Here is a 26,289-nt window from a genome sequence, read left to right as displayed (position 1 = left end):
AACTACAGGACGATAGCAAGGTAATACGTGGAAAAGCTAAACTACTTGAAACTAAAGTAGATAACGCTTGCGAGAGAACCTTTAAAAACAGAAATTACATCTCAGAGCTGTTTGACAAGAACAACAAGGTTGAGCGTATTACGGCTACCGTAATAACTTTCGCATAATTAATTACCCAGAAACTGAAGGTGAAGACTTAAGAGTCGTTGTTAATGACATATTCATTACCAAATTTGGAATGGAGGATGTGGAAGTCGAACAAGTTCATCGGGATGGGAAAGTATACAGAGGCAAGGGAGCCCCCCGTCCCCGTCATATCCTGATCAGGCTTCTTAGATACACTGATAAAGTGAAAATCCTAGGAGGCTGGAGACTGTGTCTTAAAGAAGAGACTTATAGAGTGGTTGATGATCTCACCCTAGTGGATCTCGATGAGAAAAAACGCTGGTCATATGAAGTGAAAGAACTATACGCAAATGGAGTGAAGCTGCGTTTCGTGGGAGGTTTATGGCGTGATCGACGTGGAAATAAGGCACCTTTTTACAAAGGAGAGAGTCCCGAGCCACAGGAACAAGCCAAGTCAGATGCCACCAACTAAATTATGAACAGTAAACAAAGCTAGTGAACAGTATCAATATTATGAATACATGAACTAAAGTGAAATTTAATCATTTATTTGATAATCAATTTTAGCCAAGATGGCCAAGTTTTGATCTATTCTTTTTGATGTTTTTCTACAACTGACTCTGCGTGATGATCCTGCTTTGAAACATGAGATATTTTATCAATTATAATTTTGATTGAAATGACTTATTAGTTTGTTGATTTGATTGTGAAATTATTTGTTTTAATATATTTGTTTTTCTTCGTCTGTTCTCGTTATGTCTTGTCTGTGTGCGGTGTGCCTTAAACACGTAAAGAAAAAGCAAAGAAAACTAGTATGTACTATTTGTAAAAACTATGTTCATAAATATTGTAGTGATGTGACTACTAAAGAATGTCGTAAAAATATTAATACTAGATTTTGGCATTGTAAACATTGTAACGATGAAATTGCTCTCCAGTTCAATCATATAATTGATGAAACAGAATACTTACTCGTATTATATAACATGTTTGATGTAACCTTCACAGATGATAAAATGAATAGATTTGACAATTTTGTATTCAACCCTTTACACGATTTTACAGGTGATATATATAATAGTTCTGTATGCAATAGTAAATCTGAGTATTACACAGATGAACATTTCAATGAAATCCACAAGTCTATAAATGGTAATAACTTGTCTATGTTAAATGCTAACATCAGAAGTATGCAAAAAAATTTGGATTCATTGAAGGAGTTTTTACATGGTTGTGATATACGATTTAATGTCATAGGACTTGTAGAAACTTGGCTTAAAGATAAGCCTCATGATTACTTTCGGATAGATGGTTACAATTTGGAACTTAATAATCGTCATAATAAGGGAGGGGGAGGTGTTTGCTTATATGTTGACGACAGTGTAAGGTATAGTGTAAGAAATGATTTGAACCAGATTCAGCATCCTGAAAACACAGAAACTCTATTTATTGAGATTGAACGTCCAAAATCTAAAAATGTAATAATTGGCATTGTTTATAGGTCTCCAGATCAAGATGTTGGTGAGTTTAACCTATTTGCTGAAAATATGCTGTCCAAACTTACAAAAAATGAAAATAAACTGATCTATATCATGGGAGACTTTAATATCAATTTATTAAACGAGGATGTACATACACCCACTACTGATTTTATAGATCTGATGACTTCTTACTCATTTTATCCTAGTATAACCAAACCCACCAGAATCACTTCTAAAACTGCATCACTAATTGATAATATTTTTACGAATTCCCATACTAAACAAACTGCTGGCATATTATTGACCGACATAAGTGATCATTTGCCAATTTTTGTTTCTACAAACTAATGTTTTACGAGCAAAGCGAAAGGAAAACAAATTTACCCATGGCGAGAAATGGACGATCCCTATTGTGTTTGTCGATCCGGGTATGGTCATGCTAGCTCCATGCTGTGTGTTGTGGTGTTGGCATGGGGATCAATAGGTGACATCGATTTTGTAAACATCTACATGTAGTGCGCGATCGAGTTTGTGAGTCATTTATGAATGTCTCTCCATCAAGTAAACATCGGAAAGAAATTTGCAAACTCCAATTCCTAAATCAAGACATCAGGTAGAATGCCGTTATCCACATTTGTCCAATGTCTCCGAGGCAAATGGAATTAAATAACCCAATCACTGTTCCGTATGTGCGGTTGTGCTACAGTGTACTGTCCAGTGCAAGATGTGTTGGGCATGATTTTGCAATGACCGGCCCTGTTGTAAGGCACAACATATGAACTAAAGGTCGCATGAACTTCGCGAATGCTGAAAGCTGAAAATAATGCTGAAAATAAACTTGAGAATGCTGAAAATAAAGCAAGACATCAGGCAGAATGCTGTTATCCACATTTGTCCAATGTTTCCGACTTAAATGGAATTAACCCAATCACTGGGTTCCGTATGTGCGGTTGTGCTTCAGTGTACTGTCCAGTGCAATGTGTGTACCTACTCAGATTACAAGGTCTCTATCCACTACTCGCATACGAATAACCTGATTATCTGCCTGAAAAGTTTTCTGATGATTGCGATTCTCCAATTGTTGACTAAAAGTACTAAAGCAAGTAACCAGTGCGATGTTGATCATGAAATAGCTTAAGCACAAATCAACTTCAGAATAACCTGATTATCTGCCTGAGATATGCGAAAAGTTTTCTTATGATTGCGATTTTCCAATTGTTGACGAAAAGTACTAAAGCAAGTAACCAGTGCGATGTTGATTATGAAATAGCTTAAGCACAAACCAACTTCTTCGGATAACTGAAGAAAGAAGAATTAACTTAGAGAACATCCAACTTTGCATGGATAATGGACTTTTGAAGTGGAGTGAAAAGACATCGGGTATAAAAATTTGATAAGAGTTGGACGAAAACTTTAGGGGACCACATGGGAAAGTTTCATTGGACTAATGAATATGGGACTCGGAATATCATTAATACCTATGTTTCTAAAAAATTGAATTGCATATATGCGTTCTGAGTAAAATGTTACAAGATGTAATAATCTATACGGTGGTGAGCACCCTGAGTTAGATATATTGGCGTGCTTTGCGTTACGTAATAGTATGACTATTCGGGGGTGGAGGTATTTGAGTAGATCACATCACGTGCGGGTTCTATCTCAGCAACACATTATTCTGTGGCGTAGTGTATTCTCATGTTAAAATTGCTGTTGCATTTATGTTGTGCAGTATGTATTGTGTGCATTGTTTGCTATTTGTCGTTTTATAATGTATATTTCACAGTCAATTGCATTTTGTTCGATCTTGCCTTTTAGGCTCATGCTGTGCAATATCTTACTTGTCTTTTTCAAACTGGTTTTAATATTTGGTTTCCTCAAACTATTTGTATGTTTTAAAATTGTAAATTCAAATATTGTTCTCATATTTTACATATGTATGTGCTTTTAATGTCATGTTTTGTAAAGCGCCTTGAGTTCTTTGGATGTAATTACGCTATATGAGAAATAAATATTATTATTATTATTATTATTAAAGAGTGTTCAGAAGAATGAATATGTCAGAGGCATTAATAACAAATAGTCAATTGTGCTGGTATTGGGGCGATTAAGTCTGTTTTAACGGGAAGTAGGAATCAACTCCAGGTTGGCATGGGATAGCTAGACTTTGGGGCCAAGTACTATGCCCTCAATTTTTCAAGATTTTTGTGAGGTTCTTGCAGCCGGCTAGTTATCGCGTTGATTTCGCCAATGTCCAATTGTGAATATACAATATAGAAATCAATGTATCCCGTAACATATAGGGCCAGCACAATTAGTATTGTTATTGTAGAGAATTACATGTATTTCAGTCAAAATCCAGTAAGAATGTTAGTGTTATTTTATGCTAATGAGCGATTAGTGGCACTGAGCCAATTATGGGCAAACTGTGATATATATTTCAATGGGTCAACAATAACATTTAGACAATATCCTTCATGAGCCCCCATTTAGATATCAGTAGCGTTATCAAACATGAAGATATGTTTACGTGCAATTACTTATGGTCAATTAACCCCTTTTTCCTTTTGTATAAAAATGCAGGATTAAGAAATTCATGGAAGATGGGAGAGCGCTATTCATGCATGATTGCCCCATCCAATAATGGTGAATAAAAAACTTTTACTCAAAATTACAAAAAAAAAGGGAGGGGGCGGTTTGCAAGTTTCTAATCCAGATAGAAACTTGTGTGGGATTTTTAGATATTCTTTTTGTAAATTATAATGATACACATGCACAGGTAGGCGAGTAAGTCACAATAATCCTTTTATCCATTGTAACCTTCAGGTCAATTACACACCTGTTGGTGGAATCCCAGGGAACAGCCACCCTCGGAGATCTTGTATTGTATGCACCAGTAGTATATATACCTTGTGTGGGTCTCAGCCATGATATGTTATGTTAATCAACGGTTTCAGAGTTGTACACTCGGGAATTTAATTCTAGGGGGGTAGGTCTACCCTAGGATAGGTTTTGATCTGATTTCAATAGTACAAAGTGTAACACTTTACTCCAGTCGCGGTCACTGGGGTAAGGGGAATTCGATGGCGGCTGTCGTGTTCCAAATGTGTCCAATAACGTTTTCTCTATGAGAATATTATATATTTTGTTAATTTTATTTGGCTGAGATCAAAGGTAATTGGTGTGAATTCTGAAACAAATTCAAACGCTCAATAAAAGGCAACTTGATGGAGTGCCATCCATGATTAGCAAAATCTTTGTGTCCTTGTCCTTTTTGGCTTTCTCGGTCTGAGGGTAATAATGTTTTACGAGCAAAGCGAAAGGAAAACAAATTTACCCATGGCGAGAAATGGACGATCCCTATTGTGTTTGTCGATCCGGGTATGGTCATGCTAGCTCCATGCTGTGTGTTGTGGTGTTGGCATGGGGATCAATAGGTGACATCGATTTTGTAAACATCTACATGTAGTGCGAGATCGAGTTTGTGAGTCATTTATGAATGTCTCTCCATCAAGTAAACATCGGAAAGAAATTTCCCCACCCACCACTCCCAATAAGGGTATGGGGGCAATGAAAAGTATATATTAGTGAACACATAATTAAGAGTGATAATTCACTCTCATGAAGTAAAGGTAATAGAGAGAAGTTAACAGCTCAATAACAAACAAAGGAAATGTATTATGATATGTCAATTATGTTGCATTAGTATGATTATTTATAATTGTCCTTAGGTGATATAAGGGCTTAAATCAGCACACATCGAAGAGGAATCCTTTACAGAAATAGCTGCAAGTAAAGTAGTGAGGACATTATCGTTAAATGTTATATAAATTATGGTATTGCAATATAGAGAAATACTGGATAAGCAGAAAGTCTCAATAGATCAGGAGTACAAGCAAAATGGTACAAATTTTCAGAATGTTATTTTAAATTAACCAGCCTGTAAGTTCCAAATGTGTTTTTCACAGATGCCATAGGTAACAGAGAGAAAGGCTTTCAGAGATCTTCAAATAAGCACAAGATCTTCAAAGATAAGGGTCACAATATAATATTGTTCCCCCTTCTATAAATTATATATATATCAGTTCTAGAAAATGGAGAGCTGTCATTAATCAGTACATGTTAAAAAAGTTATATGTGCAAAAATTTGGTTGTTGCTCGAGTATAGTACATTAGTAATTGTTGAAGATTGGGATTTTTAGATATTCTTTTTGTAAATTATAATGATACACATGCACAGGTAGCGAGTAAGTCACAATAATCCTTTTATCCATTGTAACCTTCAGGTCAATTACACACCTGTTGGTGGAATCCCAGGGAACAGCCACCCTCGGAGATCTTGTATTGTATGCACCAGTAGTATATATACCTTGTGTGGGTCTCAGCCATGATATGTTATGTTAATCAACGGTTTCAGAGTTGTACACTCGGGAATTTAATTCTAGGGGGGTAGGTCTACCCTAGGATAGGTTTTGATCTGATTTCAATAGTACAAAGTGTAACACTTTACTCCAGTCGCGGTCACTGGGGTAAGGGGAATTCGATGGCGGCTGTCGTGTTCCAAATGTGTCCAATAACGTTTTCTCTATGAGAATATTATATATTTTGTTAATTTTATTTCGGCTGAGATCAAAGGTAATTGGTGTGAATTCTGAAACAAATTCAAACGCTCAATAAAAGGCAACTTGATGGAGTGCCATCCATGATTAGCAAAATCTTTGTGTCCTTGTCCTTTTTGGCTTTCTCGGTCTGAGGGTAATTATCTATTTATCAAGAAAGTGGAATCAATGCTGATATTGAAATTAGAGATATGAATGAACAAAATGTTTGTGTTTTCAAAAACAGGCTAAGTTGTATTGATTGGGATGTTGTATGCTCATCTGATGATGTAAATCAATCATATGGGTGTTTTATTGATAAATTCAACTCATTATATAACGAATGTTTTCCAAAAAGACATTTAGAAGCGCAATGTCAAGAACAAACCTAAATCACCTTGGATAACACACTCATTGCTTAAATGTATCAGAAGAAAACAAATATTGTATAAAAAAATCATTAAAGAAACCAACAGAAAGCAATGTTCAAAAATATAAAATGTGCGGAATAAACTTAATATTTACGCCGTTTAGCAAAACAAAATTATTTCAGCAGTTTACTGGATAAGGAAAAGCACAATATGAGAAACACCTGGAAGATTTTAAATTCTATTCTTAGGCCTTCAAAAAAGCCTCTTTCCAAGAAGTTTATTACTAATGATAGAACTTTAACTGATTCAAATGATATTGCTGATGAGTTCAATAAATATTTTGCCAGTATAGGCTCATCTTTAGCAGCTAGTATTAAGCATTCTGGAAAAGATTACAATTCTTATCTAAAAAATACTCATTTTGGTGCAACATGTTTTTTACGACCTACTGATGAAGATGAAATTCTTGAGATTATTGGAAGAATGGGGAGTAAGAAAAGCCCAGGACATGATAACATCAAATCTGATCTTGTTAAAACAACTGCAAAGGAAATTTCATATCCCCTCAAAATTTTATTTAACCTTTCTCTTAGTAGTGGAATAGTTCGATGCTATGAAAGTCGCCAAAGTTGTGCCTATCTATAAAAAGGACAGTCCTGAAGTATTTGGTAATTATAGACCTGTATCAGTTTTACCGACGTTCTCCAAAATTTTGGAACGAATTGTTCACAACAGATGCTATAATTTTTTACTCAAAAACAATGTTTTGTAAAAAAAACAATATGGATTTAGAAATAAGCATTCCACGTACATGGCTGTTCTAGATTTCGTTAAAAGATACAAGTGAGGCTATAGACAATAATATGTTCACTTTGGGTATTTTCATGGATTTGTCGAAGGCATTCGATACCATAGACCACAATATATTGTTGGATAAATTATATCACTATGGTTTTCGTGGAATATCTCATAAATGGTTTACAAATTACCTCTCAAGTAGAAAACAGTATGTATATTATGATAATGTAACATCTCAATATGAAAATGTGATGTGTGGTGTACCCCAGGGTTCAATACTGGGACCCTTACTTTTCATTTTATATATGAATGATATTTGTTGTACATCAAAATTGTTGTCGTTTATTCTTTTAAGCTGACGACACAACAGTGTTCCATTCTGATAAAGATGTCAATGTACTTTATGATACAATGAATACTGAGCTACAAGAAGTGTGTAATTGGTTCAAGTGCAATAAATTATCCCTAAATGCTTCAAAAACAAATTTAATGCTAATCGGGACCCCTCACAAAACAAAAAATGCTCAAATTAACCGTTCTATTAAATTAGATGGTTGTAACTTATCTCGAGTTTCTGATGTTAAATTTCTTGGAATTACTATAGATGAAAATTTGACATGGAAGCCCCATATAAATAATATTAAGTAAAACATGTTTCAGAAACCTCGGCGTTCTAAATAAGGTCAAACACTTCTTACCAAAAAATTCATTGTACCAATTATATTGCTCGCTTATTTTACCTTATTTGTCATATGGAATAGTGTTGTGGGGAAAAGCCTCTAAAGAACATGTAATGAAAATACACAAGCTTCAAAAGAGAGCTTTCAGAATAATCTCAAACAGTTCTTATTTAAGTCACACAAAACCATTGTTTGAAAAGTATAACGCATTGAACATTTTTGAGATGTATGACAAAGAAGTGGGTATTTTTATGTACAAGTATAAGAACGGTTTACTTCCACAATCATTTGATCATGTATTCACTGATTTAGAAAGCGTCCATACTTATGATACAAGATATAAAACAAATTACCGACCTGAAATTCACAAAATTAAAACTGTCCTCACCACAGGACCAAAGATTTGGAATAATTTACCAGAATTCGTTAAAACGGCTGTCAGAGTAAATTCTTTCAAAAAGTATTTCATCTCTCCTCCAGAAAAAATAAAAAATAATATCAGTTTAAATGTAATCTAATTAAAAGTATTAGTAATTCATTTATTTTTTATTAATGTCACTTCAATATTTGCAGGTTTTTATATATTTTTCCTCTTCCAATTTGGGCTCTTTGACGCTGGTGGCTCTGGGGTCATTTGCATTCTTGTGTGGTACATGCCCTACCTGTCCGATTCCACTGGCGTTCATTGAGTTCGGATTTGAATGAGTTAATTGATCAAATGTCTGTAATGTAAATGATTCTTTTCTCATATATATTTTTTTTGCTTTGTGTGTGTGTGTTCTCGGCCACCGCTCTTGTCATGTCTTGTTTGTATGTTTGTTTGGTTTTTGAGTGTTTAATTTAATTGTCAGGTGGTGCAACATTTTCTCAGGCTTTTGCTTTTAGTTGCACCTCCTCCATCTTGTTTTTATATAAAGTTGTTGGTGTTATTATGTTTGTGCTTTTTGATGGAAATAAATTGAATATGAATATGAATTCTGGTAAGTCAGTTTATCGATAGAATCTTAGCAAAACGCACAGATTTGGGGTTGAGAGTAATCAGAATCATATATATGATGAAAGAAAGGCATATTGACAGAAGTGCCAATTTCAAATATGTGACCATCCACCACAAAGAGCCCGGATGTCTCCAGTGCCACTATTGAGATATGCTCCATTGAACTTAACAATAAACAATAGGAAACAAAGGATTTATTGACTGTTTTATTGATTTTTCACTACTTAAGGTTACACTAAACTTTGTAATTATCGATCCACAATTAGACTGCATGTAGCCCCCTTTAAAATTATCTATTTCTGGAAATAAATATCGAGAGAGAAAGCATAAACTACGTCTGAAAGTGTAAGGGTCATTATTATGCTTGAATTTTCCACTTGGTTCAAAAAGAAATGTACTTTTCAAATATTTCAATTTTTTTTTCAATATCCTGAGCATCAAGATTTTTGGGAACACGGCCATAATTTCTCAGTGGAAGTGGCGATTTTGTTGGGAACTCGACGCACATTACAAACAAGTCAATAAAAGAATGTGCATATTCATTCTTGATATTGGTTGTCTCGATTTTTTATGTAAGCTTAAAATGTTGGCCGAATTTGAAGTAAAATGGCCTCCACTTGTATGTCGTTTTGTAACCAGTAATAATAATTCCGTGCACGATTTCATAGACAAAATTCTGACCTACATTATTTCTATAAACCCTCCTTTACATGCAGGTGCTATTTAAATTTTTATTTCGATAGCAGAAAATTGAGATATTTGCTATTTTTCCGACTCGCTGCTGCCAAATTGTCTAGTTTCGCGATAAAAAGATACAGCGAAATCAATTTTTTTAAGAACCATTTCACCTCGTTCGGTTCGTGCTTTGAAGTACAAACTTCAAACTTGATACAGTGATTCTATATTCCAAGCTGCATCATACTGTGTTTTTCTTACCTCTGATTGTCGCTGCTCAAGGCCAAAATTCGAAATTTTTGGACAGAAGTGACACTCTCATTTTTTTTTTTAAACACGTTGTTTACGTACGACATGTTACGACAGGCTCTATTTGCCCGATTCCTTTCGTCACAAAGTGGTGTTGCCGAGTTTGGATTTTAAAATATTTAGGTATTTTCTAGCTTAAAATCTAGCGCCAATGAACCTGGTGCATGGGAGGGAAAATGGGGGGGGTAGTTAGGTAGCGAAAAAATGTGCACATTTTCATGCTTGCTGCGCTTGCAACCAGTGCTGTACGGTGCGACCGTTTTAGGCGCATTGGCGACTAGATTTTTGCTGATGGCGACTAAATATTCAATCCCTGGCGCCAATGGCGACCAACTGCTGAAGCTTTTAATTGCCAAAAACAAAACATATATGTAATGTAGCATTCAAGAGTATGAATACATGCTTTTATATGAATATGCATTTATCATGTCTCAATGGGGACTTCCTGGAAAACATAGGCCTACAATGTACACTGTACATGCAGCGTATGAAGTATGTAGCTTTCAATGGGAATATGTAGATCAGAGTACAGCAGCTATGAACATTCAACGTACATGACTGTTCAGTTGGCACCTTTGGGCGCCTAAATTTATAAAGTTAGGAGCCATTGGCTCCTCAATCAGGTTTTGCACCGTACAGCACTGCTTGCAACAGGTAGATATTTAGAAATCCATTTAAGGTATGGGTATGGAAATTGGGGATCCCAAAAAATTGGCATAATATATAGGCTATATGCAAAGGGGGTGGGGCATTTTTGGCAGGCCAAGGGGGAGGGGCCACAAAAATTTGGCAGTCTAGGGGGGTGCGGACAAGCGATTTTTGGCTGGCCGAGACGGGAGGCAAGCGATTTTTAGCGAGTCGCTTGGAAATTTTGGCTTATAATTAGTAGGCTAATACCGGTACTGATTGCACAGCCTTTCGAGAAAGCAATTTTTGGCAAGCGGGCGGGTAGGGAATAAATTTTGGCAGGTCGAAAGGGAGGAAGAATGACTTTACCTAGCACACATTAAAGGGGCATTTCGTGATCCACAGCCTCATACAACCCCATAGGCCTATACGTCCTTTCTCACAAGATTTTTATACAAGTCATCCCGCTCTGGCCACATGTTTAGGCATTTTCACGCAGATCAATTCGTTAAGCAATGGAAAATATTGCCAAATTTGAATTTCGTTTTAAAAGCCTACTCCCCATTAAAAAACCCACTAATTTTGGGGGGATTAAAAAAGTTCTGTAAAATGAAACAAAAGGCTGCCTCAATCCTAATTATTCATTTAATAGGCCAGGCCTTCATTTCTGAAAATAGCGGGAGCTCAGTTAGTCACTCTCCTATGTCTAGGCCTACTGAGGAGCTTGAAGAGCTCAATTATATAATATCAATATTAAACCATAGGATTTTCAAGAAGTGAGCAGCTCAATAAATGCCATTGGTAAAATTATTAGGCCTAAGATATTTTATTTGACTGTGATCCGTTTTTCTATAGGCTATAGGCCCTATACATGCCTACACTGTATATACCTTTAAAATTTCTAAAACTGCATATCCATCCATGATGCTAGAATGACGGAAGTTCTGGCGCTGAAATTCAATTTCAATATCACGAGTTTTTATCAGGGATTTTACCAAGGGAAGGCGATAGGTGCAGGATTTTGCTGATATACCAGGCAACCCGAGAAAGGAACTGAGGTGTGGCTAAATAAGGGAGTGTTCATTATAAATATTTTCCATTATCATACTTTTGACGCCGAGAGCATAATTATTTGAAGCGTACATCGTGTCAGTCACATGGTCACATTATTTTCTGTTGAAAGAGAAACGCACATGTAGCTGGGATTTTTTCCAGGAGGGGCAAGACTGTAGGCCCTATGGGGCGGGGCCCAAATCCACCAAATTTCCCACTGGGGGCGGGGCCCAAATAGACAATTTATGCCAGGCTTATCATAAACTGATATGGTAGGCCTATTGAGCTGTATTGCATATCGTTTGGATTCCCCATCTCTCTGCCCCTCCTCTCACCCTCTCTCTCTTTTCCTCTTTCTCCCCCCCTTTCCCTCTTTTTTTCCTTGCACTAGGGGGCGGGGGGCCCAAATAGGCAATTTTTGCAATTGCCCCCCGGCAGCTACGCTACTGTCATCACGGTAGACATGCTGTAGGCCTACAAGCAGGGCTGTCAACTCTCACGCATTGGCCGTGAGTCTCACGCATTGGGTCACTTTCTCACGGTCTCAAGGCATTTTGGTAGGCCTACCCATGCTTGATTCCGGGAGGTTATTTAGCAGGCCCGACCTTTTTTTTTTTTTATAAAAACACCTCGGGCGGGTCTCTTCAAAACATTTGTACCGCGGGGATCAAAGTCACCCAAATTTGGCCTAATTTGACGCTTTTTAAGGGCACTTTTGCCAAAATGCTTCAAAAAAGTTGGTCTTCGCTGTAAACCCACCCATCATAGTCGTTGAAAAGGTAGGCCTACCCCAAAACTGTGGCACATCCACGAACCCGAGGGAGAGACCTCCATGGGTAAAAACACACCTCTAAGCGGGACCAGATTTATAATTTAAAATAGGCCTACATTTTGGAAGCCAGTCATCACGACAAGACGGGCCATGGTAGTGTTAATGGTATTAACACTTTGATTTTAGGCTTAAATAACGAGTGTAGGCCTATAAATTGCAAATTTGCACACCCCGGGGGAACCTTCTCAAGTTGGTTTGGGTAAGGATGTGAGGCTGTGACTCCGAAAAACTACGGTACGATTTTAAACCAACTTTGAAGAAAACAGACCCAAAATTGTATCAACTTTTGGACTGAAAGTTTTCGCAAATTTTTACTTTTTCGAGAAAATTATTGAAAAATACCCTTCTTGAACCTAATTTTCATGACACTGAGGGTCAATAAAATCATGGCTAAAAATACAACAGAGTCTATACTAAATGGCTGAAAATGCACCCCAAATCTGCCGCACATCCCCACGACACATTTCACCTTATAGATTTTGAAAATTGTCGCAATAAAATAGGCCCGAACTTATCCCAAATTATCCCCCGAAAAAATATTTTTTTGCAGGTGAGGTTGGAGTCTTATTATTTTTATTCTCAGAGAGGATAGGGGTTGATATTTTTAGCAGGGTACAATTTGTCTTGTTTTTGTTTTGTTTTTTGACGTTGAAGTTCCAGATTCTTTTTTTATATATTATTATTCATTTATTTATTTATACCCGGGATTTATACCCTGTGCGTGGGGAAAAGTACACACGACAGCTACAGAGAAGCCACGAAAAAACTCCTGTGAAGTGCATGAAAAATTGAAAATGCCCGAAAATGTGCCAACCGAAACACCCGAACAGGAAGATAAAATAAAAAACAAAACAAAAACCCAGGAAATTTCCGAAATAATTTCCAAATTCTTTGTCCCCACTAAAATATATTATGAACACTCCCTTATGAAGTCTGCCCTCTTCTGGCTATTCTGGTAGTAGGCGTTGACAATTACCTTCATATTTTTGAAGCATGTTTGAACCCGATTTGTTCTCTATTCACATTTTTAACGTTGCAAGTAACATTTCAAGACCTCTATTTGTGACAGGTATTTAATTATCTTGCTAGAGATGTGCCTAAAGTTGAAATTCAATATTTCGGATCGCAAAGATCGAGAGATATAAAGTTGCTGAATATCAGTTTAACGCCATGGATCATATGGGCGTCTTATATGAACGATTACGATAGCTAAGCAAAAATGGCTGGGATACAGGTTGTATAAATACTACATGAATATTCATGAACTATACAGATTCCATTCTTCTCTAATAATAAAGATGTCAATCACTCCTAGACGACAGTTGCTTGGCGCTTGTAAACAAATCGAATAATAGTGCTTGATAACAGCTAAAAAAATAGGCTAAAAACACATTTTCACACATTTTTTTCCGGATTTTTTTATTTCACATGATAAGTAGACATATTTTCTTACGTATAAGAATAATATATTTTTTCTGGAGGTAAAGCCCTTCAACACTTTGTTTAACCTTAAATGTCAAGTACTATAGACATGATATACATCATTTTAAAGCTAATTTCAAGCAGAATAATTTGGTTGAATATCTCAAAAATGATGATTGGTGACTTCAGGGCTCAGTTGTGCTAGATGGTCACATATATGGATGACTCCATTTGAAATCTACACCCCCTGTGTGGGAGATTAAAGCCATATTGTAACATTTGCTGAGTGTGACGCCCCCAATATTTTTCACGATTGCATACAAGGCAAGTTTTAAGCCTACTCACACGATATGACATGGAAATGTTTGTATTTTTGTCAATTTTTAATTGAAAAATTGGAGGGGGGCGTTGATTAGAATGATTTTAATGTGCTTTATTAAGCTAACATACCTTGCAAAAATCAAGACATTAGGAGCTGTAGTTTTGTCAAAATCCAAGATTTTGAATAAAACGTAGGAAATGTTGTTTAATTATTACGTTGGAAATATTAGTCGAACACCGTACGTGATGTTCATAACACAGTACATACATGGCGTGCGGGACAGTAATACACACATCAAAGACTGATGTACCGTTGCACGACCGATGGAGAGACATGCATTGGCTACATCGGCCCTGGTGGTAAATTCCAATTTTCTTTGTTTTACCTCAAGTGTTCGGCTCAAAATTAAAAGGGGACATACCTTACAGTAATAGCTAACATTTTATGGAAAAGAAATACTAATCGATTTTTTATGGAAATGTTACAATATGACTTTATTAAGGTAGTGTCTTCCATTGGGGGGTTGGATTTCAAATGGAATAGCCCTTTTGTTCCAAACAAGCTCTAATCACTGTATTTTTTATTCCACATCAATTTCTTAGGGAGACCTAAACCAAAGAGTCCTTCAAGACTTCAACCACCAAATATGGAAGCTATTGACATTGCTGCACATCTGAGATTGCTGGGAGACTCATTATCAACAGTAGGAAACAGACTACAAGAACACAAGGTAAGAGGTCATAGGTTATGTTAAGGTGGGAGGTTATTATGAAGTGAAATGTCAAAGGTCACTTGACAGATATTGATATCGCTACACATATGAGATTGCTGGGAGACTCATTAACAGTAGGAAGCAGACTTCAAGAACACAAGGTAAGAGGTCATAGGTCATGTTAAGGTGAGAGGTCATAGGTTATCATGAAGTGAAATGTCAAAGGTCACTAGACATTGACACCGCTACACATCTGAGATTGATTGGAGACTTATCAACTGTAGGAAGCAGACTACAATAACAGAAAGTAAGAGGTCATAGGTTATGTTAAGGTGAGGGGTCATAGGTAATCATTACGTGAAATGTCAAAGGTCACTTGAAAGATATTGACACCGCCATGCATCTGAGATTGCGGGATATTGATTAACAACTGTAGGAAGCAGACTACAAGAACACAAGGTAAGAGGTCATAGGTTTTGTTAAGGTGAGAGGTCATAGGTTATCATGAAGTGAAATGTCAAAGGTCACTAGACATTGACACCGCTACACATCTGAGATTGATTGGAGACTTATCAACTGTAGGAAGCAGACTACAATAACAGAAAGTAAGAGGTCATAGGTTATGTTAAGGTGAGGGGTCATAGGTAATCATTACGTGAAATGTCAAAGGTCACTTGAAAGATATTGACACCGCTGCGCATCTGAGATTGCCGGGATATTGATTAACAACTGTAGGAAGCAGACTACAAGAACACAAGGTAAGAGGTCATAGGTTTTGTTAAGGTGAGAGGTCATAGGTTATCATGAAGTGAAATGTCAAAGGTTACTGGATTGACAGCGCTACACATCTGAGATTGATGGGAGACTCATCAACTGTAGGAAGCAGACTACAATAACAGAAAGTAAGAGGTCATAGGTTATGTTCAGGTGAGAGGTCATAGGTTACGAAGTGAAATGTCCTAAGGTCAAATGATATTTCTTACATTACTGCACATCTGTGGTTGCTTTGAGACTCATTATCAACTGTAGGAAGCAGATTAGGCCAAAAAAATAATGGTTTGTCTCAAAGCTCACGAGTGGTTTGAAAACAAATGCGAAATGCGATTTTTTAAATTTTTTAAAATTTTTTTATTCCCGCCTTTTTTCATGGTATTTGGAGAAAAAAATCTAATTTTCGCCGATATTTTCTAGAAAAACTATAAAATTTTTAAAAATTTTTTTTAAGTAAAAAAAATGTCCGCATTTGTTTTTTTCCAAATCTCACGATTTTACAAATGCTTGTGAGAGCTTTGAGACAAACTTTTTTTTTTTGGCCTTACAAGAACACAGGTTATGGGTTATGTTAGAGTGAGAGGTAGGTTATGTGAATAGCTGCCAGATGTTATATTTTCAGTTTTGTGTACAATATAGAATGCAGAAATTGTCAAATGTCTATAGGGCAGCTATTTCAGATACGGTTGCTTTGCACTATTTTCACGATATACAACATTGCTCACAACTATTAACCTCAATTGGTTCATTTGCTTGACAAAACCAGTAAGTTTTTACTTACTCTAATATTTCGTCCTACTCGTTGAAGGACTTCGTCATATGCAGGCCTTCACGTTTAAAATTTGGTGGAGCTCGATCAATCACACTCCTGGTTTTGTTGAGGAGCTCGATCGAGCTCCTCAAAATCACTCTCCTGCCATTTTCGAGGAGCTCAATTTGATGAACATGATGAAAGGTGCTAAAAAATACAAATAGTCAATGGAATCCAACAGACCGGCGATAATATTACGTACCGTAGGTTTTTAACATCACCAAAAATCAGTCCTTTTTAAGTTTAAATCTCACTTGTTTTAACAATGTTTACTGTGCAATTCAGAATTTCCACAGCAATATCTGTGCCCAGCCATTATTATTACATTGACCGATCTTCAAAACACGCCGCAGATTGAAAAGAAAATGGCCGTATGTGCGATCCCCGAACCATGCTTCCGAGCACTGTGTATCGTTCTAATGGAGAAACGAACTTCGCACTTGTATTTTCGGAACGATAATGAGATGACCTGATGACCCGATATGATTTGGGTCTCAAGTTGATTGTCGCGCTATTTCGTTCGCAGAACCTTTACTAGTACGCTCTTTCAACAGATCTGTATTCAGAGTGACTGATGTGATACAGTTCTTGGAGTATTTATTTTTGACATTTCGTCTGAAATGAGCGTCAGTAAAATTAATTATCTCTTCAAACAATATTAAACATGTTAAGTTCAGAATTCTTAAACATGAATAAGGAGCGCTGTTATTAACGCTCCTGACTATGCTTTGAGGGGCGCGGTAGGAGCGCCTGCGCGATCGCGCTCCTTAAAAATGAAGGCCTGTATACCGTAAACGTTCGCCTAATGGCGGTATGGAATTCATGGAAATGAGAGAGCGCCATCCCTGTAAAAGCCGACTATTATCACTGATCATTAAGGGTGCGTGTAGTTAAAGGATGAAACCTATCGACACATACAATTATGAGCAAGATCGAACAAACTTGTTCATGATAATGCGGTATAATCATTCACCTGATACGTTGTGGCCCAGTGAGCAGAGCATTAGACTATAGTGCGAGGATAAAGAGAACTTGTGGAGAAGATTGATGGTTCGAATCTCATGCAGTAATTTCTGACAGATTATGATGTCTGTCAATGTTTTTTTTTCTGATTTGAGGAAATTTTATTCTCTATTTTCTTGATTTTATCTTTAACATTGTTTATATGATTTTATTATTTTATCTTGTATATGTCTTTTTTCATGATTCTTTGTTTTTTCGTTTCATTGTAGAGTAACTCAGTCCATTCAATCAAATGTTGTAATGAACCTATTTGATTGTATAGGCATTTGTTATGTGTGTGAGACGAACTGTCGCGTCGCCAAGTCTTTCAATTCAGCGAGTGTCCTTGCCTATGCATCAGTGGTCATAAGAGGTATATAATTTTATTGAAGGGGGGGTCCCAAATATACGGGGTCATAAAGTCTTGGAAAGAATAATAGCAGGGGGTCATCATGTTTTATGACCAAAATGTAGGGAGTCACACGATGACCACAGAAAGTGTATTATTTTATTCAAAAAGACTGATTTCAATACAATTTTGGGGTTTGGGATCATAAAATTTTTGTTGCCAAAATAAGGGGTGCGCAAGTTTATTGACGAGACTTTTTGTAAATTTGGGAAAAAAATTATAGCCCTCTAAGAGGATTCAAAAGATAACCTCTGCCCCAATAATCCCTAGCTAAATTTGTTTGAAACTGTTCCACGGAGGATGTATCATAATAGGCTCAGTCTTCAAATGATATAAATAAAATTTGAATGAGTGAACGAACAAAATCATACAACGACCAACTGAATAGAGGCTGTGCATATGACGTATCATCCCGTAAATCTAGTGGCGGACTACTCAAATGCATTCAATAAAAGCATAATTACATCTACCGCGACAGTTCGTCTCACACACATAACAAAATGCACTACGATCAAATAGGTTGATGACAACATTTGATTGAATGGACTACGGGGAAGAAACCGGTTCAAATCTTTTGTTTGGAGCCAATCGATAAAAACAAGGCCTCTATAGCTATCATTGAATACTGGCTAGGATTCCACAACACAATGAGAACATGTTATAAGGCGCTTTGGAATGCACACAATACCCCAATGGCTTTCCATATTATGTGCACTCAACAACTATTCAGTATCGAAGCCCGGTATCGGGTTACGTAATGTTACTATGTCAACGGGATCACGCGCTTAAGTAATGAACCACGATCGAAACAATCAGTACACAAAAAGGCATACCAAAATAGCGTGATCGTAATGATCGCCATATAAACAGTGCTTGGTTCCGATACCAACGCGAGTTACGTAACTACTTCGTGGTCTGATAGTTATATGATCAATGTAAGATAGTAAATGTAAACCTGTATTTTAGCTAGAGTATCTCGAGCTAGTTCGATCCTTTTTAAGAAAAGAAAAAATAGCTAATCATTTATAATGCATAAATGAATAAAGTAATGTAGTTACACAATTTGAAACATTGAGGCCGTTCTATTTTTCAAAGGTCATTTAACTGTTAAATGTAGTGGAATATATCACGCATTGATAGGTAGCAGGTGGAGCAAATTTTGTCAGCGGTTTTTGTTGCCGTTTGTTCGCAGTGCCTATTTATCTAAAAAAAATAAGAAAATTAAAATTAAATTAAAAAAATTCACAATATAAATAAAAAAAAAGGGGACAAAATCCAAAAACATTTCTTGACCCTTTCTTCACATAAAAGTGGGGGCAGAAATCAGAAGGCAGAACTGAAGAATATTAAAAAAATAAGAAAATTAAAATTAAATTAAAAAAAATTCACAATATTCTTTCGTAAAATGGGGACAAAATCCAAAAACATTTCTTGACCCTTCTTCACATAAAAGTGGGGGCAGAAATCAAGATTCGAACAAGTACCATTCACCATTCAAGGCGCACCCTCTACCGACTGAGCTAACGGGTCAGACAATAGAAGGGTGTAATTTTGAACTGAAGAATATTAAAAAAATATGAAGAAATTACAATGTTATAAAAAGATTTACCAAAATGAGCTAGGTATAACGTATGAATCGATTTACAAATTAAGTCCAATGACACTTTGAGAAAGAATACCTGAAGAAACCCCAAAATATTTGCTGCTCTAGCAACTAACCTAGTGACCTAAAGTATTGGGTCATGTCATGATATTTTTCTGAGGCATTATGTCCAGGTTGCTCAATTTAACATACACGTATCCTTAATGCTGTTGAGATTTTACAAGGATGGCGCTCTCACATTTCTAAGAATCCAAAAGCGCCATTAGGCTTAACGTTTACGGTATGTGAACATCTGATCCACTTTCCTGGGAAACTGACTTCCGGTCGTGTGTGGTCTTATCTCCAGTCTTCAAAAGTGGGTCATATACGTGACTTAGGAAATAAGTGCCTTCTTCTCTATTCATGGTCTTTGTCCCCCTCTTTCTAATCTCCATCGCTTCTGACATGCTCTTTGCCAAGTATCTTGGAGTCCTCCCAATTGACGACATGGAGAACAGATTTACAAACCTGATTAATTTATTCATGGAACTATTAACCTAATTTTATTTTTATTTTTCTTCACAGGGTGAAATTGAAATTCATGGCAGTGTCTCAGTATTATTAGATTCTACACTGTGTGCATTAGGACCACTCATGGCATTGACATCACAAGTACCTGAACTCAATGGCTGCACCAGAGAGACGCATGTAAGTCACATGTCATTGTAATGTTTGCCCCATATCATTGTCATGTAAGTCATTATTATTTTTAAAGAAACATTTGGCAGCATTGCTGTTAGTGCTTTAATGGTTCTATGGAGTTTTCAGTAGAGAATAGTTCACAGCACATGCAAAATATGTGTTTTTCTTTTTTTTTTTTTTTTTTGTCTTCTGAGTACGGAAAACTGGACTTCAAAGTTGGCATGTCTGATTATATAGGCATAGACAAATTTTAACAACATTTGACATAATTTTTTAATGTACATTAAACTACATGTAATGTAAATTGTTCCCATTTTTTTTTTTTGGGGGGAAGCAATAGATACATGTAGTAGACTACCATTAGGCCATAGTCGAAAAGTTGCGACTACCCCTAATAGTCACAACTATGACTTTTTGGCTACTTAACGTGGCTGTGTACTCTAGACTTTGGCGAAATTGAGCTTTTTTGAAATGTATTTACTTTATGTTTTTTATAAATACAAGGAAAGAAAATCCAGATTTGTTAACTCCAACTGCTCTATTTTATGGATTTTATTTCACTATTTCACTCGCTTCCGCAATTTAAAAGGAAAGAAAATCTTTGTTGTGCCATCGGGTATACGCAAGACAACAACGCATCGCGCTTTGTAGACGCCAGCTAATTTGTTAACGCACAGATACGCTACGCATACACGCTAACGCTTATCTGCATGCGCGGTGCATCTTATGGAAGCACCACGGAAGAACTGATTTCATAAAAACCTAGCGGTCAAATGGCTCCGTTTTAGCTGATAAAATGTGAATTTTTTCAAGATCTTTCCCCCGATTTAAACATCAAGATATGAATAGATTTCGCCCAAACTTCTCAAGGGGCTGTGGATTTACCCGATGTTCACGTAATGTAAGGTAGAAAAACGAGAACTGCCGCATTCTCCTGTGAGCTTCGATCAAAGTGCAAAATGTGACCACTTTAAACTTCAACTGCCTTTATTTCAATGTTCATTTTCTCGGTAAAATGACAATTTAGGTACACGATAACTCAATAAATACAGCATCTATAGGTAGGCAATTGTCCTCATCATAAAAGCATGATCGACTTAAGAAACGGTTTTCTCATTTATTTATATTTTGGTCTATTTCCGATTTTAGGCATCAATTTGTGCAAATAAGCGTTTATGAATTTTAAAAAGTTCATTTTGATGCCTTATATGGTCAATATCTCAAAAAATAAGGCCAATATCAAAAACTAAAAAAACGTTTTTGGAATGGTGCCTCAAGATTAAGAAAAAACCAAAACAAACATTTTTGGAAGGAGTGTTTTTTTGTTACGATGTACCGAACAAAAATTGCCAACAATTCACTTTTTGTGATTTTCTTCATAATTGTTGTTTTTACACCAAATCTGTATTTATATTAAGATTCATTGATGTCTTGCCTTTATAAAATGTATACTTTTATATGTCTTATGCGTGAATAATTACAAAGTTATGGCACTTTTACTACATGCATGTCTGAGAGTACACAGCTGCCTTAAGCCATAATATATGATCATAGATTTTGAAATTGGTTAATTGTTTTTTTCAAAGCTGTTTGTGGCATGTCCCAATTTACACCTAAATGAAATCATTCAAATTTGTTGTGTTTGATAGATTAACAGACCAATTTTGACATAATGTTGTAATTCAAACATTAAGTCCCCCGTACAGCTCCATGTTAAATGGCCAAAGTAACCAGTTGGGTTTCTTTCACTTTACTTTATAGGCTTGTTGTCTCTGCTTAAAATGGACAGAATGGACCTTTTTTGACAGTTATTGCTATGTAATATTTCAGCATTCTGAGTATAGAATAACAAAATTAAAATGTGATGGAAATCATACATTATGGCTATAGTCTTACAACCTCGTATTTCTTCCTCCATGAGGGATACACAGACATTGCAAAGTTTGTACTCCCAATCTAATCTCTTTGGTCTCATTTTCTCTCTATCATATCACAGGTGTCAACACTAGAAAACATTGCCTACATTATGCCTGGATTATGAGTCACAGACATACGAAAAAAGGGATGACTGCAGCTGTCACTATGAGGAAAATGAATTCATTTTGAATGTTCATTATCCACCATTGAACAATCACAGTGCAAGATTAATGAGAGCTGTAGTACTTTGTATTGACAGAAGAATATGTTGTGGAGCCAAGGACTCATCATATGAAGGGATTTGTGCAAGAAAGCCCTATCTGCAATAGCTGACAGGTGTCATTATTTTTAAGATTGTACAATATTGAATGCTGAAATTGTCTAATGTTTATATGGTAGTAATTGCTGATAGGTCCTAATTGCACTAACTCCTGGATACCATCATGATATCTGGATATAGACAGTCTGAACCGCAAATACGTGTCCATTTGTATTATATTATGGGAGGGTGATATGGAACATGATCTGGTCCATGGGGCTAAAGGAGACATTTTGACAATTGATTATAGGTTAATATAAAAACGCATATCACTTGTTGGGAGTGAAATTGTACAAAATAATGCACACATACTGAGATGTTGATGCGTCTAATGCATGATCCTCGAAGGGGGGTTATTTTGTACAATATCTTCAGCATCAAGTGATATGCATTTATCAACCTATTTATATGCAAGGAAAAAAATGTGATTTATGCTGTTTTTATAACAAAATTAGCACTAAAAATGTTGGGAAATAAAACCAAATATAAATGCATGGTAGCACACGGAGCAGTGTCTTAGCTAGCCACCTGTATGGCCATCATTGTAGACGGGAGCCTGCTCCTGGGACGGGCAAAATTAATGCCTTTGACAGATGCTGCATTATAATTGTAGGTATTGACAAAGGCTGTTGACCTTTTTAGCAGACCAGCTTTGGAAATCAAGGTTATAGCATGACATTTGAACTCTTTGAACCCCCAGTGTGCTATAGACGTCTGGTAAATGTTTTAAAGGTCAAATTAGGACAGGCATTTTGATTCAAATGAAGGGCAAACCTTAATTTCTAGCTAAGACCCTGACACGGAGTGCCATTATACACAATCAATCCATTCCACATACTTTTCTAACTGCTTTTACGATTGGCTGCTTTGAAATATAGGAGTGTATGAAGTTACTATAATTATTGCCTATACAAACATTAACCCTAACCCCTAAGGGCTTTCCCCCGACGGGAAGGGAAAGAAGGAAAGAATAAAGAGAGAAATGAAGGAAAGAAGTTGTTTGCTCTGGGTGGGATTCAAACCCGAGACCCCTCCTGGGCCATATGGAAGAACAGGGGAATACTTAAATTTTCCCCTGAATATGGACCCAGTATAAAGAAGAAATAAACAAACAAACAAACAAGCATGCCAAGCACTCGGTCGGCGACACTTTGCCACGGGTCTTGGGCTTCACTGGCCAGCTAAAACCGTGCCTATATATCACTTAGGGCGATTGCGTCATCACACCACGTGGGATGCATGCACTAACAGCGCATATATCAAGTAGTATTTTGTAGTATTCAGGTGGGTTAGGGTTAAGGAAGCCTATACTGAGTTTCGATAGTGGTAACCTAACCCTAACCCCTAAGGGCTTTTCTTTCGGCTGCACGGGAAGGGAAAGAAGGAAAGAATAAAGAGAGAAAAGAAGGAAAGAAGTTGTTTGCTCTGGGTGGGATTGAACCCGAGACCCTTGCATGCCAAGCACTCGGTCGGCGACACTTTGCCACAGGTCTTGGGCTTCGCTGGCCAGCGAAACCGTGCCTATATATCACTTAGGGCGATTGCGTCATCACACCACGTGGGATGCATGCACGAATAGCGCATATATCAAGTAGTATTTTGTAGTATTCGGGCGGGTTAGGGTTAAGCTATCATACTAAAAACACCAAAGGTCTAGCATACATAGTTTTGTGATGTTTATTTTCTTATGTATTTTATTTATTTTTACTCCATATTTTTGCCTTGATCTCAATTTCAAATTTGCTGCCGATGGCCTCCATGGACCAGATTGTGTCATATATTGTAAATTGCAAAAAGCCACCCATTTTCGTTATATACACTACCTACGCTCTGTGAATCAATTATTTAGCACCTTACAGAAAGGGTATTGAATGTTTACTTTGTCGCAAATAAGATTCTCCATGTCTAACATGAAATGAGTTTCACTGTACCGAATCAAACCTTAACTCTAACCCAGTGAGGTCTTTCAAGAATTTCATTTGGGGTGGGGGAGAGGTTGTTATCAATTAGGGGTCAATTTTGAAAATAAATAAAAGCAAGGGCAAGGGGTGGGGGTGGAAGCTTATTGGAAGCCACATTAACTGCAAAGACCACCCTGCTTTATTAACCCTAATGTTCCATGGGGGAAACTGCCCTTGCACCATGGCAGTGATGGGTACTTAGGGAGAGCGAGTTGGCACAGTGGTTGTTCCCTTGCACCACTGAGTGGCGGGTTCAAGCCCCGACCATGCCCAAGGACTGTATGTACATTTGGTTAATCCTGACACATGCTCGCTCTCGTAGGTTTTCTCCAGGATCTCCAGTTTCCTCCTGCTTTCAAAATCAGTGATTAGTTGTTTGGTTATCAAAAACTTCCTTCACCCAATGGAATTTAGAGAGCTGCACAGTAATTGGTGCAGATAGGTTTGTGCTAGGTTCGGCTACAACGGGTCTTGTTGATGCGTTCTGATTGGATTCTGATGATTCGCTATTGGCAGCGAAATTACAGCGCTTTGAATCCTCTGAAAAATGCGCTATATAAATCCAAAATTTATTTATTATTTTATTTTATTTTATTTATTTACCTTTAAGATTCCCATCAGGGTCAATGGTTTACACTACCTTTACTGCTCTCCGGAGTACAAATGCAGTATTGGCTATTCCAGTTGAAATCCATACAACCCCTGTGGAAGTCATGAACTTAGTCTCTCACACAGGGGTGTAGATTTCAAATGGTGTCAATAGTGTCATGCATTCAGGTAACCCCATTTGAAATCTACACACCCCTTCGTGAGGGAGATAAAGGTCATGTCTTCCACAGGGGTGTATGGATTTCAACTGAATAGCCCAATGTTGGAAGCCTTTTTTCGTCAGTAGGGACAATATAGTCCATATATCTACCTCCAGTCACTGGCACTAGTTTTGAAGTACAGCGTGTGGCTGCGTTGGCTTAGCATTACTTGGTGTGTGTACATACTTTTACGCGCATGATCAACGTGCCGCATATGTACACGCAAAGAACCACGCTAAGCCAACGCAGCACACACTGAACTTCAAAGCTAGTGACTGGAGGTAGATGCATAGAATTTAAACTTGTCTGTTTTGGTCAATTTTACAACATAATGTGTCTTGTCTCAAGTTAAGAGTGTCGCCATTGTGTTCACATGGTTGCATCACCAGCGTACCGACCAACGTCACTTCTACGCATGTGTATACACCCCACAGGATTAGGTTAGTGTGCACGTTCAAAACTGCCACTGAAATACATGCATGACGTTACTCTCAACTTGAGACAAGATGCACTTTTATGAGAATTAGGCTCAGATCTTTACTTTAAAAATATTCCTACTCATCATTTTGAATATTTTACACTTTCGTGGTGATCACTGCTAATTCGCTGGCATAGTGTACGTTAGAATATGACTGTTGCTAGGTCAACTGGCTCACGCTTTCTTTGTTACAAACCACGGATCGAAATGATCACAACACAAAGCCTATGGCATATCATAATTCGGGACAGGTGTATGAGCCCAGGCTTGAACCAGTAACCAGTGGTTACTAACATGCACTACGACAGCGAATTACCTTTATCCCGATCTATTCCCCTGCATATTTGGGATTTATTCCGTATGCATTACATGATAAAGATTTAAAGGATTAGATCAAGATTCAGGCTCCTGCACCATTAGGCCTTTTAATAGATATTAGTAGGGATGACCATGAACATTTGAAGTTTCTCCTGTATTGTAGAATCATACATTATATTAAAGAGCTCATTAAATGGAGCATTTCAGTCT

The 26,289-nt window shown here is 37.0% G+C and overlaps 1 protein-coding gene across 1 annotated transcript in view; it reads left to right on the top strand.

Moving 5' to 3' along the window:
• Positions 1–23,822, top strand: part of LOC140145823 (uncharacterized) — a 41,013-nt gene extending 17,191 nt beyond the window's left edge. The window contains 3 exon segments of the mRNA XM_072167504.1: positions 14,891–15,018; positions 20,161–20,283; positions 22,274–23,822. Of these exon segments, the coding sequence (XP_072023605.1) occupies positions 14,891–15,018; positions 20,161–20,283; positions 22,274–22,318 (296 nt within the window). The 3' untranslated portion in view covers positions 22,319–23,822.
• The last annotated feature ends 2,467 nt before the right edge of the window (positions 23,823–26,289 follow it).

The sequence above is a fragment of the Amphiura filiformis genome, chromosome 2 (assembly GCF_039555335.1).
Source record: "Amphiura filiformis chromosome 2, Afil_fr2py, whole genome shotgun sequence".
NCBI classification, from domain to species: Eukaryota; Metazoa; Echinodermata; class Ophiuroidea; order Amphilepidida; family Amphiuridae; genus Amphiura; species Amphiura filiformis.
Note: the sequence above shows the minus strand (reverse complement) of the source record. Positions and strands in the feature narration are given on the sequence as shown.